This window comes from Manis pentadactyla, chromosome 4 (genome assembly GCF_030020395.1).
Source record: "Manis pentadactyla isolate mManPen7 chromosome 4, mManPen7.hap1, whole genome shotgun sequence".
NCBI classification, from domain to species: domain Eukaryota; kingdom Metazoa; phylum Chordata; class Mammalia; order Pholidota; family Manidae; genus Manis; species Manis pentadactyla.
In genome coordinates this window covers 64,941,274-64,957,905 of record NC_080022.1, presented here as the reverse complement: position 1 = coordinate 64,957,905, position 16,632 = coordinate 64,941,274, and the positions used below count along the sequence as shown (strand labels likewise).

Sequence of the window (16,632 nt, the reverse complement as noted above, 5' to 3'; positions counted from 1 at the left end):
TTTTTTATCTTCATGGAGGGAAAATATGTACCTACATTGGCCCAAATAAATTATTTTATTTGAGATAAGAGTAAATAAAGAAGGAACTGATCATTGATCCAAATAGGAAGCAGAATGGAGAAAATCAGAGAATCATGGAACTGCATGGCCCACTAGCAGGTGGCCAGTAGTTGGATATGAGTGAACCAATAAACTGGTACATAGAGAAGGAGTTGCTAGAGATGAGGCTCGAATGTGGTTAGAGCCAGGTTTTGAAGACCTTTAAATACTGTGATAAAAAACATACCCTATGAACAAGGAGTTCTTAGACATTTTTAAGTCTCAGAGTGAAAGACAGGATCTGAGAATATTAGATGATATTAGCTGATCTTATTACATAGTAATTAAATACAATAGAAATACACTTGTAATTGTCATTTAAAACATTTCATTAGGTGATTTTTTTCATAGATTATTGATATAATGATTATTTTGAAAACATAGTAAATATATTTTAATATGTTTTATATTTGGCATTTTTATTTTCCATATTTAAATATAGTATTTACCTTAGCTTTGTGTTTTTTAATTACATTTTTTCCAGCTATACGGAAGACCAAATGGATGAGGAACTAATGGAACCTCTGAAATATGCTGAACAACTTCCTGTAGCTCAGATAATACACCAGGTTTGCTTTCCATTTTATTCTTTTGAAAGAAACAGGATTTTTAATCTCTGAAAAGTAATTGCTTTTGTTAGGTTTTCCAGAATCAATGTACAAAGCTGAAAGGCATTCTAGGCCATCTTTTCCTATTTGGACTCCACCTATTTCAGTTGGAAGTCTCATTCAAAGCACAATATTAAAAGGCTACTTGCTGTGTAGAGCAGTTCTTACTTCTATAAAATATAGGGTAAATCAGAATTATCTTCTGTGCATTACCTAACAACAAGACTTAATTTTAGACAACTTTCATTTGAACCATTGTATATAGTGACAAGGAAAAAGAGCTGAAAAATCACTATTTGGTGTAATTTTTTTGAGTAGCTAAAATGAGAACAATCTTTCCTTACTTCCTCCACCCCACCCCATTTATCAACTCTTGTAAAGTATAATTCTAAATGTCATGTGGGCAGTTTTTTCATTTCCAATTATAATGACTCTATCATACCTTCCTAATAACTATAATCTTAGAGAAGGTAGCATGGGAGGGAAGTGTTCAAACTTAAATTTTGTACTGTGATTTGGATAGCATATAGTCTGCTGGTACAGAATTTAAGAATTTTAAGTAGTCTGTTAATAAGAATTAATGACTTTTAGACCTACTAGATTTCTCAGAATCTATAGATTATAGGAAAAATTGAAAAGCTCTTAAGTGTTAGAATTTCTCAGAATTTTAGTGAATGTTAATTATTATGATGATTCTTTCCATATGTCTTTGTCAAACAATTTTTAGCTGATGGGGTTGATTAGAAGAAATGATTTGAGCTCATTAAAAGAAATAGGCTTTTACTTTAAAATGTTGATTATCTAGATCTTTTCATTGACATTTAAAATTTAATATTAAAAGTTTATGAGAAATTACCAAAAAAGAAAGTCAAAATTTGCGGCTTTGAGAACCGTATCTGTACTTGGTAGTCAAGTCCAGTGTATATGTCAGGAATTCCCTAGTGTTGTCAGAGCTTAAATGACCTAACTGCCTGCAAATGTCACATTTAAAATTCTGTCTTCATGCCTGACTCTCAGTGTAAATGAATTAAACAGCAGAGCAGTCAGCAAGTCAATATGTCCTTAACAGTAAGAGTGGGCGATGAAACAGTCTGTGGTTCGTTCAGAATAGGTGAACAGAATCTTCCCAGAACAGTTCACCAAGAATAAAATCTGCAACAGGAAACAAGAGTTAACCTTTATGATGGTTGACCAGATGAAATGTCAGTCATATTTTTATAGCACAAATGAACCAATAAACTGTGGTTTATGTAACAGCTGCATTTTGCTATTACACACTGTATGAATTCAAAGATGAAAATTTTTGACCCTAGCAAAAATTTTTATTATGATATTTTTGTCACTGTAAGAAACTGTGTTAATTCTAACACTGAATTATAAACATTAAAATTAAAATCTGTAGTGACTAATTTAAAATTTTTTTGATTTTTAAGAGATTTGCATGATAGGGATTTATTTTCTGTTATTTTTATTGAATAAAATTAATTCTGTTTTCAAGGGGTATTCAGGAAAGGTCATTGTTAAACCAGACTCTTATCTTTTCTTCTTGTTATTTCCCTTTACTGACAGTACTGCAACTTTGGGACTGCTGTCATTATCAGTCATATGCTTTTAGAAGCATATGAGTTATGTTGCTAGAAGTTCACTTATCGGTGGAGTATTTAAAAGCAGTTTTGTTTCCTCCAAGAAAATAGTAATACATGTGAAAATTAGGTTCAGCCCATCCCACAAAAGCTTTTTAATCTGTAATTATATATATCTGTAAATTATAATATAATTGTAGTCTATAGCTAACTTTCACCTGTAACTATTTTTATACTCTATCTTTCCTCTAATCTTGCTTTAACTATGCCTGTTTCGGGGCATGTGTTATTTCTGTTTGAAATCACATTATGTATTCACAAGTCCTTTATCTCGTATTTGGTTGTCTTTCTAGGCATTCCTGATTTCTTGCTATTCCTTTCAGCATCTTGCTTTGTGCCATGTATGCATATATCAGAATGGATTGATATGTATTTTTAACAGTACACTGAGAGCTACGAGCACCTCTTTTCCTTATTACCCAAACATCAGAAGCCAGGGCCTCTCACTGGTAGCACAGTTTAGAAGTTGCTGGAGAAGAAGAGCAGGGACAAAGGCTGTAATATGAGGAGCAATTTGAGCAAAACAGGAGAGAGGAAAGGGTCTCAGTAATTAATTTTTGTGGGTTACTTGAGTTGCATTTTATGATTAGGAACTAGGCAAGATTCTCAGTATTGCCATTTTATACCGCCAAATAATATACCATTTTTAGGGATCCTAACAAATATAATTGTACATCCGGGAAACCCAAGGGACTCATATTATAAACAATAAAATTAATAGAAGAATCGGGTAAGAGAGCCAGATATAAAATAGATAAAAGTGATAGCTGCTCTATATTTACAATAAGCACACAGAAGGGAAATGGGGAAATTTTTCTTTCACAATGATGAAAAGAACTATAAAATACTTAGGAATAAATTTACCAAGTAAACTATAGAACCTATGTAGTAGTAGAAACATACCATGTTTCATAAAGAGATATACCAAATACTTGATGGGGACAGGGAACTTAATATCACAAAAATACAATTTCTCACAAATTAGCAGTTAAAATTAGATTGGGACCAAGTTTTTATTTTAAAGTTAAAAAACAAGTGACCATGTAGTTCATGTGGAGGGACAAATATTCAGTAATAGCCAAAATATCTCAGTACAGTGATGTTTACAGCAGCCTTACTGTGACCACAACAAATTGGAAACAATGGGACTGCCCCTCAGCATAGTTGATACAGTGTACATGATTTTTAGAAGCTGTAATTCAGGAGAACAAATATATTTTTCTATATTTTCTTAGAATTAGATTTATTTTCTTATTAATTGATTTATTGCCCCTCCTCCTGTTTCTGCCTAATGGTAGAAAATGTAGTCACTCACATGTAAGATTTTCTCTCTCTTCCATTCCTTCCTGGAGTGATGGAATCACAATTTGGGTAATAGGGGGTAGTTGATGTGGATTCATGACACTGAGAGATTCAAGGTGTTCCTCCACTGAATAAACCGTTACATTGTTTGGTTTTGGATCCCATCTTTTCTGGTAAGCACTGAGGAGGCTGGTGTGCTCAGTAAATCTGTTAATATTTAACATACCATCTTTCCAACATGGTTGCACAGCTCCAGCAGTGTTAGAGGAAGAGAACAGAGTAGGTAATGGGAAAAACCAATTCTCATGTTATCATTCCTTCTCTGTTTTCCCCCTCTTTGTCTTCTGATTTTCTCATTTTTCTTTCTTGTTCCTTTCCCCCATATTTCCTTCTATCTCATTCCTGTAAGCTGAAGTTATATGGATTCTCTCTAAATGGTGAATTTTGTTAGCATTCTCATTAGAAAGTGAATTAAATGCCATGTCTGATACACAGTAGACACTGTATAGGTATGGTGACCATAACTGTTGGATTTGGGGGGCTTTGATAGGCTGACTAAGAAGCCAAGAGAATTAAGAGATCTCGCAAGGTCACCAAGAGCTTGTTAAACAAACCTATTTATGACACTCAGGTTCCTTTCATAGCCAACAATGGTAGCATTTATTAAATGTTTCTGAGTAGGTATGCAAATTATAGGATTCATTATTTTAACAATTTAGGCAATCTAGTTGTTCCTGCAGCAAAATAAAGGAAGTATAAATCATGGGAAAGCATAAATTACAATTACTGTTGTAAGGGGCATTACTATATATGAAAGTGCAACTAATCCTTTTAAGGATTTATGAAGTTTGTTAGGACTTAAGACTACTATGAAGAAATAGAAAAATGCATATAAAGAAAGTGGTTTGGTTAACCATACATGCATATGTTGATAATTTCTCTTTAAAGATGATGATTTTTCCCTTAATCCTTTTATGAGGAAGGCAGTTACAGAACTATCTTGCTGAAACAGGTGAGGAAAGAAGTGGATTATTTTTACATATAAGTAATTTTACATTTACTTCACAGATGTTAATTTTAAACCATTAAAATAGCATAAATTTAAGATAAATATTTGAAACATGTGACATGCTAGTGTACTTTTATGGAAAGTTGCTATTTTTTCTTTTTTGTAAAAATAATGGCACCCAGATGGGTCAGATAACATTTTTAAAAAAGGATTAGTACTTTCATTTTACTTTAATTTGTGAACATAAGAAGGTGATTAGCACTGTGTAGAGTTTGTTGAATTATAAGGTAATGACAAGTAGAGATTTAAAAAATAATCAACACAAAAATCTTTTAAGAAGAGAAATTTGTATCTAGTTAGGAATGTATATTAGAGTAGTCCCAAATACCGATCTTACTCAAACTTCCTTTGAAATAAAATCTTTTAGAGATGTGCTGAAAACTGAAAAGGTCAGTAATAAATGAATATGTATAATTTAGCTGTAATATCATAACACTTTTTTTAGACTTAGTTATCCATGTGTTTTATTTTTTTAAATTTTGTGTCAAGTATATATCCATGATACCTTAATAAAAATAAATAAATAAAAATTTGTGTCAAGAATCAATTTCAGTTAGCCCTGGCAGAATTAAAATAGGTCTGTAGTGTTCAGATATACAAAATGGCACTGATACAAAAATGTAGGTAAGTTCTGTGTGCAAAATTAGAATAGATCACCTAGCTATCCTAGAAACCTCACTGTGTGTGTGGACTAGGTAAATGATAAAGATCATATTGCAGGCAAGTAGGAAATTAAAGAGTTATTCAATAAATGATGCTGAGACAACTGATAAAATATTTGGGTGGAAAAGACTAGATTTTTACTTTATAACACATGAAAAAACTGAATTCTAATTTGATTATAGATCAATGGAAGAAATGGAAAATATCAAAATAGAAAGTGTGTTGGCAAATATTTGTAAGGACTTTCTGAGCATGAAAATAATGGCAAAAACTACAAAGCAAAATTGTCTCATCTATGGCAAAGCCAAAATTTGAACCTAGACATTCTAACATTGGAGGCTTTGCTCTTATTCTAATTGGCTATTCTGTGCTATGGAAGCAACTAAGATATGGTGTGAACTTAATAAATACTAAGTGAATTTAAGTCTCCAAGAGTCTGTTCTTGGTCCTGCTTATTATTGTCCCTATTTGTGAAATTAAATTTATCTTTGTATCTCATTCTATTCCTATATTATAAAACATTTATATGCATGATTTAAACATCTTAATCAGAGAGCTTTTAGGAGGTACTTCCCTGGGATTTAAGATACGTGAACGTTTCAGTTCTGAACTCAATGTTATGAAACAATTTTATCTCCCTCATTCATTCAAGACCCTCCACTCAGGCAGAAGCAAAGTCTTTCTATAAACAAAGGCACAAACCCATGTATGCTTTTAAAAACTTCAGTTTACTCAAATTTTATATATCAGTGAACACTTCACTTTGACAGATACATTATCCACTGTGTTCTTACCCATATTCCAAGCTTTCTCTGAAGTCCCCTTTTTTCAACTATAAGCCTTCTTACAAATCCCTTAATGTCTTTATAAGATTAATGCACTACAATATCTCTGATTTTAAATGCATCTCTACACAGTGTATGTGATGATAACACAGTCCCCAAAAGATACTGTAGGGCTGTGTATCCATTAAAGATTCAGTTTACTCGAGAGTTCTGTCAGGCCCTGGCTTACCACACAGAAGGTTATCTGGCAAAATGTTGTTTTATCTGTGCTTTGTTATTTCTAAGTCCTACAGATAATTTTTTGCCAGTATAACCAGTCCATATAGTTCCTGTGTGTCCATTGTTTCTCTTTGGGAATGCCCTTGACATTTGAGTAGGGCACTTTTTTCATTGCACAAGACTGGTCTGTGCATCACAGGTATTTGGCATCTCTGGTCCTTCCAAACACTGGCTGCCATTAGCACTCCTGTCATTGTCCTTGCCTTTTCTGAACTCCCCCCTTCCAGGGAGGACAGTATCAATCTCGGTTTGAGGACCACCCGGGTGATTATTTGCAGCATGTGCCCTTAGAACCTTTTATTTGTATAGTCCAGTCTCTTAATCTTTTAACTGTGACATTTAAAAATGTGTATAATTGAGAATCTCACCTCATTTCTCTGCATCCCGAGAGGCGGTGTTGATGCTGCAGTTCTAGCTTTTGTCATCATAAAACATGGATTTGGATAATTTTCCAGTTCTTCTGTCATTGTTTATGATAATGCTTCATCTTGTTTTACTGTAGCTATTTTGGCATTTTAATGTTTTTCTATACCAGTAATGCCTGTGCCATTATAATTAAACTTTACTAAAGGTTGACTGAAATGTCTTTGAAGTAGAAAATCTCAGACACCTTCTTTTTAAAAATGTGCCTATTGAACTATCGATATCTGGAAACTCTTCAAAAGGCTACTGAATCCATATCACTCTCCCTGCCTAGGGACTGACTAAGATTGCTTTAGAACCTTGCAGAGCTTTCCTTAATCATAGCAACTTTAAAATTGAAGTCTAGTGAAAGATAATATACTGTTGACTTATTTTCATTCAGATTATAAGGCAACTAATGAAAATCAAACTACTTGAAGGTCATGTGCTATCCTTTTAATATCAACTGGAATGTGATTTTAAATTCATATAAATTAGCCTTAGCTTTCATATTATAACTTATAACAGTCAGTTCCAAAATGTCACTATTTGAGGAATAAATGAAACTGTAAAGCTGTTTGAAAATAGTGATCAGTATTTCACTATGCTATTTCATCAACTTTATGTAAGTTTGAAAATTGTGTCCACCTATAAATTTGTTATCATAGTTTCTGATACATTAAAGTTCTGTATTAGAAATGAAAAGTGCAAGCCTCACTAATTATTAAGTTTTAAATTAAAAAATCATTATTAAAATAAAAACAAATTGATACCGATTTTCACCAAATATATACATAATTTTCAAAAGAAAATAGTTGGTGTTGGTAAAGAGGCAATGAAACGGACATGCTGCTAAATTGCTATGGAAAATGTAAGTTAATAAAACCTATTTGAAAAGTAGTTTGTTACTGAGTGTGTATTTATAAATAATGATAGTTCCCCTTCTAAGATTTTGTTCAGAAGAGGAATTGGATTGGGACCAAAAGAATTATGTTTAAAATTGTTGTGTTTGTTATCACATTTCTTAGGAAACCACACAATGAAATAGAATGAACTGGAATTGAATTCAAGCGTCACCATTTAATAACTATCCAGTCTTGGGCAATTTTCTTAATCTTTCTTTTGCAAAAAATACATTGGAAATATGGTGATGATGGCAGTTAATATAATAGTAACAGTGGAAGACAGTGACAGTTGCATCTGGGTTAAATGCTGCTGAATAAGTCTAGTTAGGTCTCTTTCCAAAGTTCCATAGCAGATGTTCCAAATATTTACTACATATATGTATACTTCACTTCTGTCTCCTTTTATGCTCAGCTGATATAGCCTCCTAAGTCTGGAGAAAACTGAGGCCATTAGGCAAAAACACCTTTGGTATGCCTTCCCTATACCTCAGGCTTATTTGTGTCTTCATTGAGCCTTTCTTTTCTGCCCATCTCAAAAGAAGAAGTGTGTGAATTGTATCAGAGATAGCCTTGATTATGCAGTCAGGAGCCCTGTTCCATCACTTACGCTGCTCTCGTGTTTACAGTCTGCATTGCTGACTAGGTGCTTTTAGTCCTTAAAACAGTCTTTCCCATCAAACTTCACTCTTTCTCCTTTCTCTCCTGTTGATGTTTTAAAAATAATCTAGCTCAACAACAGATAGAGCAAACAACCCTATTATGAAATGAGATGGTCAATTTGCACATGAAAAGATGTTCAACATCATTAATCAATAGCGAAATGCAAGTCAGGACCACAATGAGATACCTCTTCATGCACATTAGGATGGCTGTTACCAAAAACTAGAAAATAATGAGTGTTGGTGAAGATGTGGAGAAATTGAACCTTTGTGCTCTGCTAATGGAAATGTAAAATGGTATGGCTACTATGGAAAACAGGAAGGTGGTTCCTCAAAAAATTATTATCACAATTACCACATGTTCTAGCAGTTCCACTTTGAGTACATACCGAAAAGAATTAAAAACAGTGATGTAGGCAGATATTTGTACCCTATTATTTATAGCAGCATTATTCACAATAGCCAAAAGGTAGAAACACCAAAAATGTCCATTGATGAATAAATGGATAAACAAAAGATGGCATATATGTAGAATGGAATATTTAGACTTAAAAAGGAAGGAAATTCTGACACCTGCTTGAACCTTGAAGATGTTATGCTAAGTGAAATAAGCCAGACACAAAAGTACAAATATTGTATGATTCCATTTATATGAGGCTCCTAGAATAGTCAAATTCATAGAGACAGAAAATAGAGTGGTGGTTGCCAAGGGCTGAAGGAGGAGGGACTGGGAAACTGTTATTTAATGGGTATTGGGTTTCATTTTGGGAAGATGGAAAAGTTCCTAGTGATGGATGCTAGTGATGGTTACACAAAGGTGTGAATGTACTTAATGCCACTGAACTGTATACCTAAAAATGGTTGAAATGGTAAATTTTATATTATGTATATATTAGTACAACAAAAAAAGTAAACTAGCTCTCTTCATTTCTTTCTCAATCTACTAGATTATTAATTAATAGATTAAATAGATTAATTAATAATCTATTCTAGTTAACACCTCAGCAACTGCTCTGCAACTTGTTCTTGTGAAGTTTACTAAAATTTCCTAATTTAATATTTCACATCATTGTAATCTTTGACTTTTTTGTGTTATTTGACTCAATTAATTTTCTGAAACATTTTTTCTTTACTCTTGAACCATCACTGTATACTGGTTTTCCTCCAGTCTCTCTTATCACTTACTTCAAAAATCTTTTGCTGCTCTTTTCCTAGGCTGATTGATAGGATCTCTTTCCCTTTTACAAATTCCTGTGGACATGCACTCCCTACTGCTTAATCTACTATGATGGTTTTCAATACCATTTACATGCCTGTGACCCCAAATATTCTCATTTCCTTCTTATTTTCTCCAGTAGTTTATTGCCTTTAAGACAGCTCCTCTTGATCTCCAACACATTATCTAAAACAGAATTCACTCCTTTCCTAAATAGTTCTTCTGTTGTTTTATATATTAATGCAACTATATTCTCAATAATACTGGTTCAGAATATCGGACATTTTTTCCTCTGTCTCTCCTCCCTCCTTGTCTCCTTTCCTCTCTTCATCCCTTCTTCTCCCTCTCATAATACTTATATATAACTGGTTTTTAATTCTTGTTTATTCTGTCTTTAAAGGTCTCTCAGATTCATCTATTCCTTTCCAAACAGGTGCAAAGCATCATTTTTCACACTTAATCATAATAATCATCAGAAAATAATTAGTATCATTGAAAAAGTTGTCATTCCCATTTTATGCACAGATAAACTGAGGTTCAGAATGGTTTGAATAACTTGCCTAAGATCTACCATCTGGTTAATGACAAAGCCAGAATTTGGATATAAGTCTGTTTGACTTCAAAGCCCTTCCTTCCTCTTAATTACTATGCTATAGTTCCTCTTATGATCATTGTAAAGTTCTTACAAAGGAACTTTGTCTCCAGGAAATTTGATGAGTGAGGTGTCAACAGGTAATGCATGTTATGGTTAATTGAAACCATATTTTAGAAGTACTAAGTATCAATAGAACTGGTTAAATATTCAACACATGAATATCCATTTAATTTAAAACTTGACTAAAGAGAGTTACCCTCTATATACTTCTATTCTTGATTTCCTTCTCTACCCCAATTATCCTTGGCTTCCCATTGAATGTTGAGACAGGTAGAGATCTGAAGGGACATGGATACAAAGACTAATAGGAGACGGTGCTAAAGGTTACCTTTACTAATTTAACATTTCTTCCTATACTTAACTCACTTGAATCAAGAGAAAAGTTTCTTCTATGTGATCACCTAATCTGTGGATCCACATTTAGTTCAAATAGTTCAGCAACATAAAGGATTTAAGAGATTTGTGAATTATCCTGATTAAACTAACAACCATATATAACATAATGTTCAAAAAAACATATTTTCTGACTTCCATAAAACTAATGATAAAAAAGTACATTTGGAAAATAATTCATTCACTGTTTGCCTGTACTAATTCTTTATCTGCTTCTTACCACTGAAGGAAGCCTAATAGATAGGGGTTTGTCCAAAGTTGTAAGAAAAGTGAGTGTTAAAGAGCCTTAATGGTCTCTAACTTGTATGAGTGGACACTGAGATTAGACACCCACAACTGCAATAAACAATCAGTAATTAAAAACAACTACACATTTCTTTCATAAGTCAAAGTAATTTAGAGTCCATCACATTTAGAAAGCAAATATCCCTAATGAATAATAGACATTTGACCCTTTGTATTGCTTTGAATATTAAGATGTTGATAGTAATTAACTTTATTCCCTTTGCATTACAGCTTCATCATAGTAACTAAGACAAAAGTCTTTCAGAAGTTTTTGGTGCTTCTTCATAGAAAATATATTATAAAATTTTTCTTTTTCCTTTACAATATTTTATTTAAATAGTAAAGACTTAGGAAAATATGTTTCATACTGGATTTTCATTTCATTGATAGATAACATGATATAATCATAATGGCAGTACTAAATTGCATTTTGCTCTTTTAAAATTCATTATAATTTTGTAAATGTGCCGAGTATAAAGAATGTTACCATTTTTTGTATTCCAGTATAACAAAACATATCACATAGCTTCCTATGTAGTCTTAGATTTTCTGACTATGCTTGTCTTAAGGGTTAAGTGTAGACCATAATAAGAGGGGCATAAGTGTGCTTTGGTGGAGGATCACTGGTGTTTGAATAAATGTTGACCTTCTGAAGATTGAGACAGACAGTAGTAGATTGGAGTAAATAGGCCCATTTCCAGCTCCTAAAAAGGAAAAAGTGATGTGCTTCTTGGCTAGTTCCCTTGCTATAGATTTGTACCTACTTTTAAGATAGAGAATCTGTACATGGAAGAAAAAGTACAATGTATGGTAAAGAAAACAGAGCCAGATCCTTCCTGTTCAGTGCATCCTGTGCTTCTGGTAGGAAGGTTTCAATTTACAATACAATATGGTTAATTTAACATTTTCATTAAAGAAAAATGTGAGGTAAATACATTGTTGCTTTTATCAGTTGGCTTTTATTATTATGTGCCTATCTTAATACAGACTGCAGCTAAACCCAGGGACCTACCCGAAGTAGTACCAGAAGTATATGGAATAAAAAGGAAAATTAAAATGGGATCTCTTCTTTTTTTTAAAAAATTTTTTATTAAGATTTGATTGATATACACTCTTATGAAGGTTTCACATGAAAAACAATGTGGTTACTACACTTACCCATATTATCAAGTCCCAACCCATATACCGCAATGCAGTCACTGTCCATCAGTGTAGTAAGATACCACAGATCCATTATGTGCCTTCTCTGTGCTACACTGTTCTCCCCGTGATCCCCCACACCATGTGTACTAAACATGATACTCCTCAATCCCCTTCTCCCGCCCTCCCACAGCCCTCCCCTTTGGTAACCACTAGTTCATTCATGGAGTCTCTGAGTCTGCTGCCATTTTGTTCCTTCAGTTTTACTTCATTGTTATACTCCACAAATGAGGGAAATCATTTGGCATTTGTCTTTCTCTGGCTGGCTTATTTCACTGAGCATAATATCCTCTAGCTCCATCCATGTTGTTGCAAATGATAGGATTGTTTCTTTCTTATGGCCGAATAGTATTCCATTGTGTATATGTACCACATCTTTATCCATTCATCTACTGATGGACACTTAGGTTGCTTCCATATCTAGGCTATTGAAAAAAGTGCTGCAATAAACATAGGGGTGCATATGTCTTTTTGAATCTGAGAAGTATTCTTTGGGTAAATTCCAAGGAGTGGGATTTGGGGGTCAAATTGTATTTTTATTTTTAGTTTTTTGAGGAACCTCCATATTGCTTTCCACAATGGTTGAACTAGCTTACATTCTCACCAGCAGTGTAGGAGGGTTTCCCTTTCTCCACATCCTCACCAACATTTGTTTTTCTTAGTCTTTTCAATGCTGGCCATCCTTACTGGTGTGAAGTGATATCTCATTGTGGTTTTTAATTTGCATTTCCCTGATGATTAGTGATATGGAGCATCTTTTCATGTGTCTGTTGGCCATCTGAACTTCTTCTTTGGAGAACTGTCTCTTCATATCCTCTGTCCATTTGTTAATTGGGTTATTTGCTTTTGGGTGTTGAGGTGTGTAAGTTCTTTATATATTTTGGATGTTACCCCTTGTCGGATATGTCATTTACAAATATATTCTCCCATACTGTAGGATGCCTTTTTGTTCTGTTGATGATGTCCTTTGCCATACAAAAATTTTTTAGTTGGATGTAATCCCATAAGTTCATTTTTGCTTTTGTTTCCTTTGCTCAAGGAGATGCATTCAGGAAGAAGTTGCTCATGCTTATATTCAGGATTTGTTTGCCTATGTTGTCTTCTAAGAGTTTTATGGTTTCATGACTTACATTCAAGTCTTTGATCCATTTCGAGTTTACTTTTGTGTATGGGGTTAAACAATAATCCAGTTTCATTCTCTCGCATGTAGCTGTCCAGTTTTGCCAACACCAGTTGTTGAAGAGGCTGTCATTTCCCCTTTGTATGTCCATGACTCCTTTATCATATATTAATTGACCATATATGGTTGGGTTTATATCAGGGCTCTCTAGTCTGTCCCATTGGTCTATGGGTCTGTTCTTGTGCCAGTACCAAATTGTCTTGATTACTGTTGCTTTGTAGTAGAACTTGAAGTTGGGGAGCGTAATGAACCCTGCTTTATTCTTCCTTCTCAGAATTGCTTTGGCTATTCGGGGTCTTTTGTGGTTCCATATGTATTTTAGGACAATTTTCTCTAGTTCGTTGAAGAATGCCGTTAGTATTTTGACAGGGATTGCATTGAATCTGTAGATTGCTTTAGGCAGGATGGTCATTTTAACAATATTAATTCTTCCTATCTGTGAGCACAGGATGTGTTTCCATTTATTGGTATCTTTAATTTCTCTCATGAGTGTCTTGTAGTTTTCAGAGTATAGGTCTTTTACTTCCTTAGTTAGGTTTATTCCTAGGTATTTTATTCTTTTTGATGCAATTGTGAATGGAATTGTTTTCCTGATTTCTCTCTCTTCCAGTTCATTGTTAGTGTATAGGAATGCCACAGATTTCTGTGTATTAATTTTGTATCCAGCAACTTTGCTGAATTCAGATATTAGTCCTACTAGTTTTCAAGTGGATTCTTTTAGGGTTTTTTATGTACAATATCATGTCATCTGCAAACAGGGACAGTTTAACATCTTCCTTGCCAATCTGGATGCCTTTTATTTCTTTGTGTTTTCTGATTACCATGGCTAGGACCTCCAGTACTCTGTTGAGTAGAAGTGGGGAAAGTGGGCATCCTTGTCTTGTTTCCGAGCTTAAAGGAAATGCTTTCAGCTTCTTGCTGTTAAGTATGATGTTGGCTGTGGGCTTGTCTTATATGGCCTTTATTATGTTGAGATACTTGCCCTCTATACCCATTTTGTTGAGAGTTTTTATCTTTAATGGATGTTGAATTTTGTCAAATGCTTTTTCAGCATCTATGGAGATGATCATGTGGTTTATGTACTTCTTTTTGTTGATGTGGTGGATGATGTTGATGGATTTTCGAATGTTGTACCATCTTTGCATCCCTGTAATAAATCCTACTTGATCATGATGGATGATCTTTTTTGATGTATTTTTGAATTTGGCTTGTAATATTTTGTTGAGTATTTTTGCATCTATATTCATCAGGGATATTGTTCTGTAATTTTCCTTTTTTGTTGTGTCTTCACCTGGTTTTAATATTAGAGTAATGATGGCCTCATAGAATGAGTTTGGAGGTATTCCATCCTCTTCTACTTCTTGGAAAACTTTAAGGAGGGTGGGTATTAGGTCTTCACTAAATGTTTGAAAAAATTCAACGGTGAAGCCATCTGGTTCAGGGGTTTTGTTCTTAAGTAGTTTTTCGATTACCGATTCAATTTCATTGCTGGTAATTGGTCTATTCAGATTTTCTGCTTCTTCCTTGGTCAGCCTTGGAAGGTTGTATTTCTCTAGAAGGTTGTCCATTTCTTCTAGGTTATCCAGTTTGTTAGCGTATAATTTTTCATAGTAGTCTCTAATAATTCTTTGTATTTCTGTGGTGTCTATAGTGATTTTTCCTTTCTCATTTCTGATTCTGTTTATGTGAGTAGACTCTCTTTTTTTCTTGATAATTCTGGCTAGGGTTTTATCTATTCTGTTTATTTTCTAGAGGAACCAGCTCTTGCTTTCATTGATTCTTTCTATTGTTATATTTTTCTCAATTTTATTTATTTCTGCTCTAATCTTTATTATGTCCCTCCTTCTACTGACTTTGGGCCTCATTTGTTCTTCTTTTTCTAGTTTCAGTAATTGTGAGTTTAGTCTGCTTATATAGGATTGTTCTTCTTTCTTGAGGCAGGCCTGTATTGCAATATACTTTCCTCTTAGCTCAGCCTTGGCTGCTTCCCACAGATTTTGCAGTGTTGAATTATTGTTGTCATTTGTCTCCATATATTGCTTGATCTCTGTTTTTATTTGGTCATTGATCCATTGGTTATTTAGGAGCATGTTGTGTTGCCTCCATGTGTTTGTGGGGTTTTTCATTTTCTTTGCGTAATTTATTTCTAGTTTCATACCTTTGTGGTCTGAGAAAGTGGTTGGTACAATTTCAATCTTTTTGAATTTACTGAGGCTCTTTTTGTGGCCTAGAATATGATATATTCTTGAAAATGTTCCATGTGCACTTGAAAAGAATGTGTATTCTGCTGCTTTTCTGTGTATAGTTCTGTAGATGTCTGTTAGGTCCATCTGTTCTAATGTGTTATCTTCTGTCTCCTTATCTTCTGTCTGGTTGATCTGTCCTTCAGAGTGAGTGGAGTGTTGAAGTCTCCTAGAAGGAATGCATTGCATTCTATTTCCCCTTTTAATTCAGTTAGTATTTGTTTCACATATGTAGGTGCTCCTGTGTTGGGAGCATAGATATTTATAATGGTTATATCTTCTTTTTGGATTGACCCCTTTATCATTATGTAATGTCCTTCTTTGTCTCTTGTGACTCTCTTTGTTTTGAAGTCTATTTTATCTGATACAAGCCCTGCAACTCCTGCTTTTTTCTCTCTGTTAGTTGCATGAAATATCTTTTTCCATCCCTTCACTTTTAGTCTGTGTATGTCTTTGGGTTTAAAGTGAGTCTCTTGTGGGCAGTGTATAGTTGGGTCTTGTTTTTTTAACCATTCAGTGACTCTATGTCTTTTGGTTGGTGCGTTCAGACCATTTACATTTAGGGTGATTATCAGTAGGTATGTACTTATTGCCATTGTAGTCTTTAGATTCGTGGTTATCAAAGGTTCAAGCTTAACTTCCTTTCTATCTAAGAGTCTAACTTAAGTCACTTAATATTCTATTACAAACACAATCTAAAGGTTCTTTTCTTTTTCTCTTTCTTTTTCTTCCTTCTCCATTCTTTATATTTTAGGTATCATATTCTGTATTCTTTGTCTATCCCTTGATTGACTTTGGGGATAGTTAATTTAATTTTGCATTTACTTAGTAATTAGCTGTTCTACTTTCTTTACTATGGTTTTATTACCTCTGGTGACAGCTATTAAACCTTAGGAACACTTCCATCTATAGCAGTCCCTCCAAAATAGACAGTAGAGATGATTTGTGGGAGGTAAATTCTCTCAGTTTTTGCTTATCTGGACATTGTTTAATCCCTCCTTCAAATTTAAATGATAATCTTGCCAGATAAAGTAATCTTGGTTCCA

At 33.8% G+C, this 16,632-nt stretch overlaps 1 protein-coding gene across 2 annotated transcripts in view; it reads left to right on the top strand.

The window, feature by feature from the left end:
• Positions 1-16,632, top strand: part of PIGK (phosphatidylinositol glycan anchor biosynthesis class K) — a 128,006-nt gene that overhangs the window by 87,040 nt on the left and 24,334 nt on the right. For both annotated transcript variants that reach the window (XM_036890254.2, XM_057500338.1), the window contains one exon: positions 584-668. In XM_036890254.2, coding sequence (XP_036746149.2) covers positions 584-668 — 85 coding nt within the window. The remainder of the gene's footprint in view (positions 1-583; positions 669-16,632) is intronic.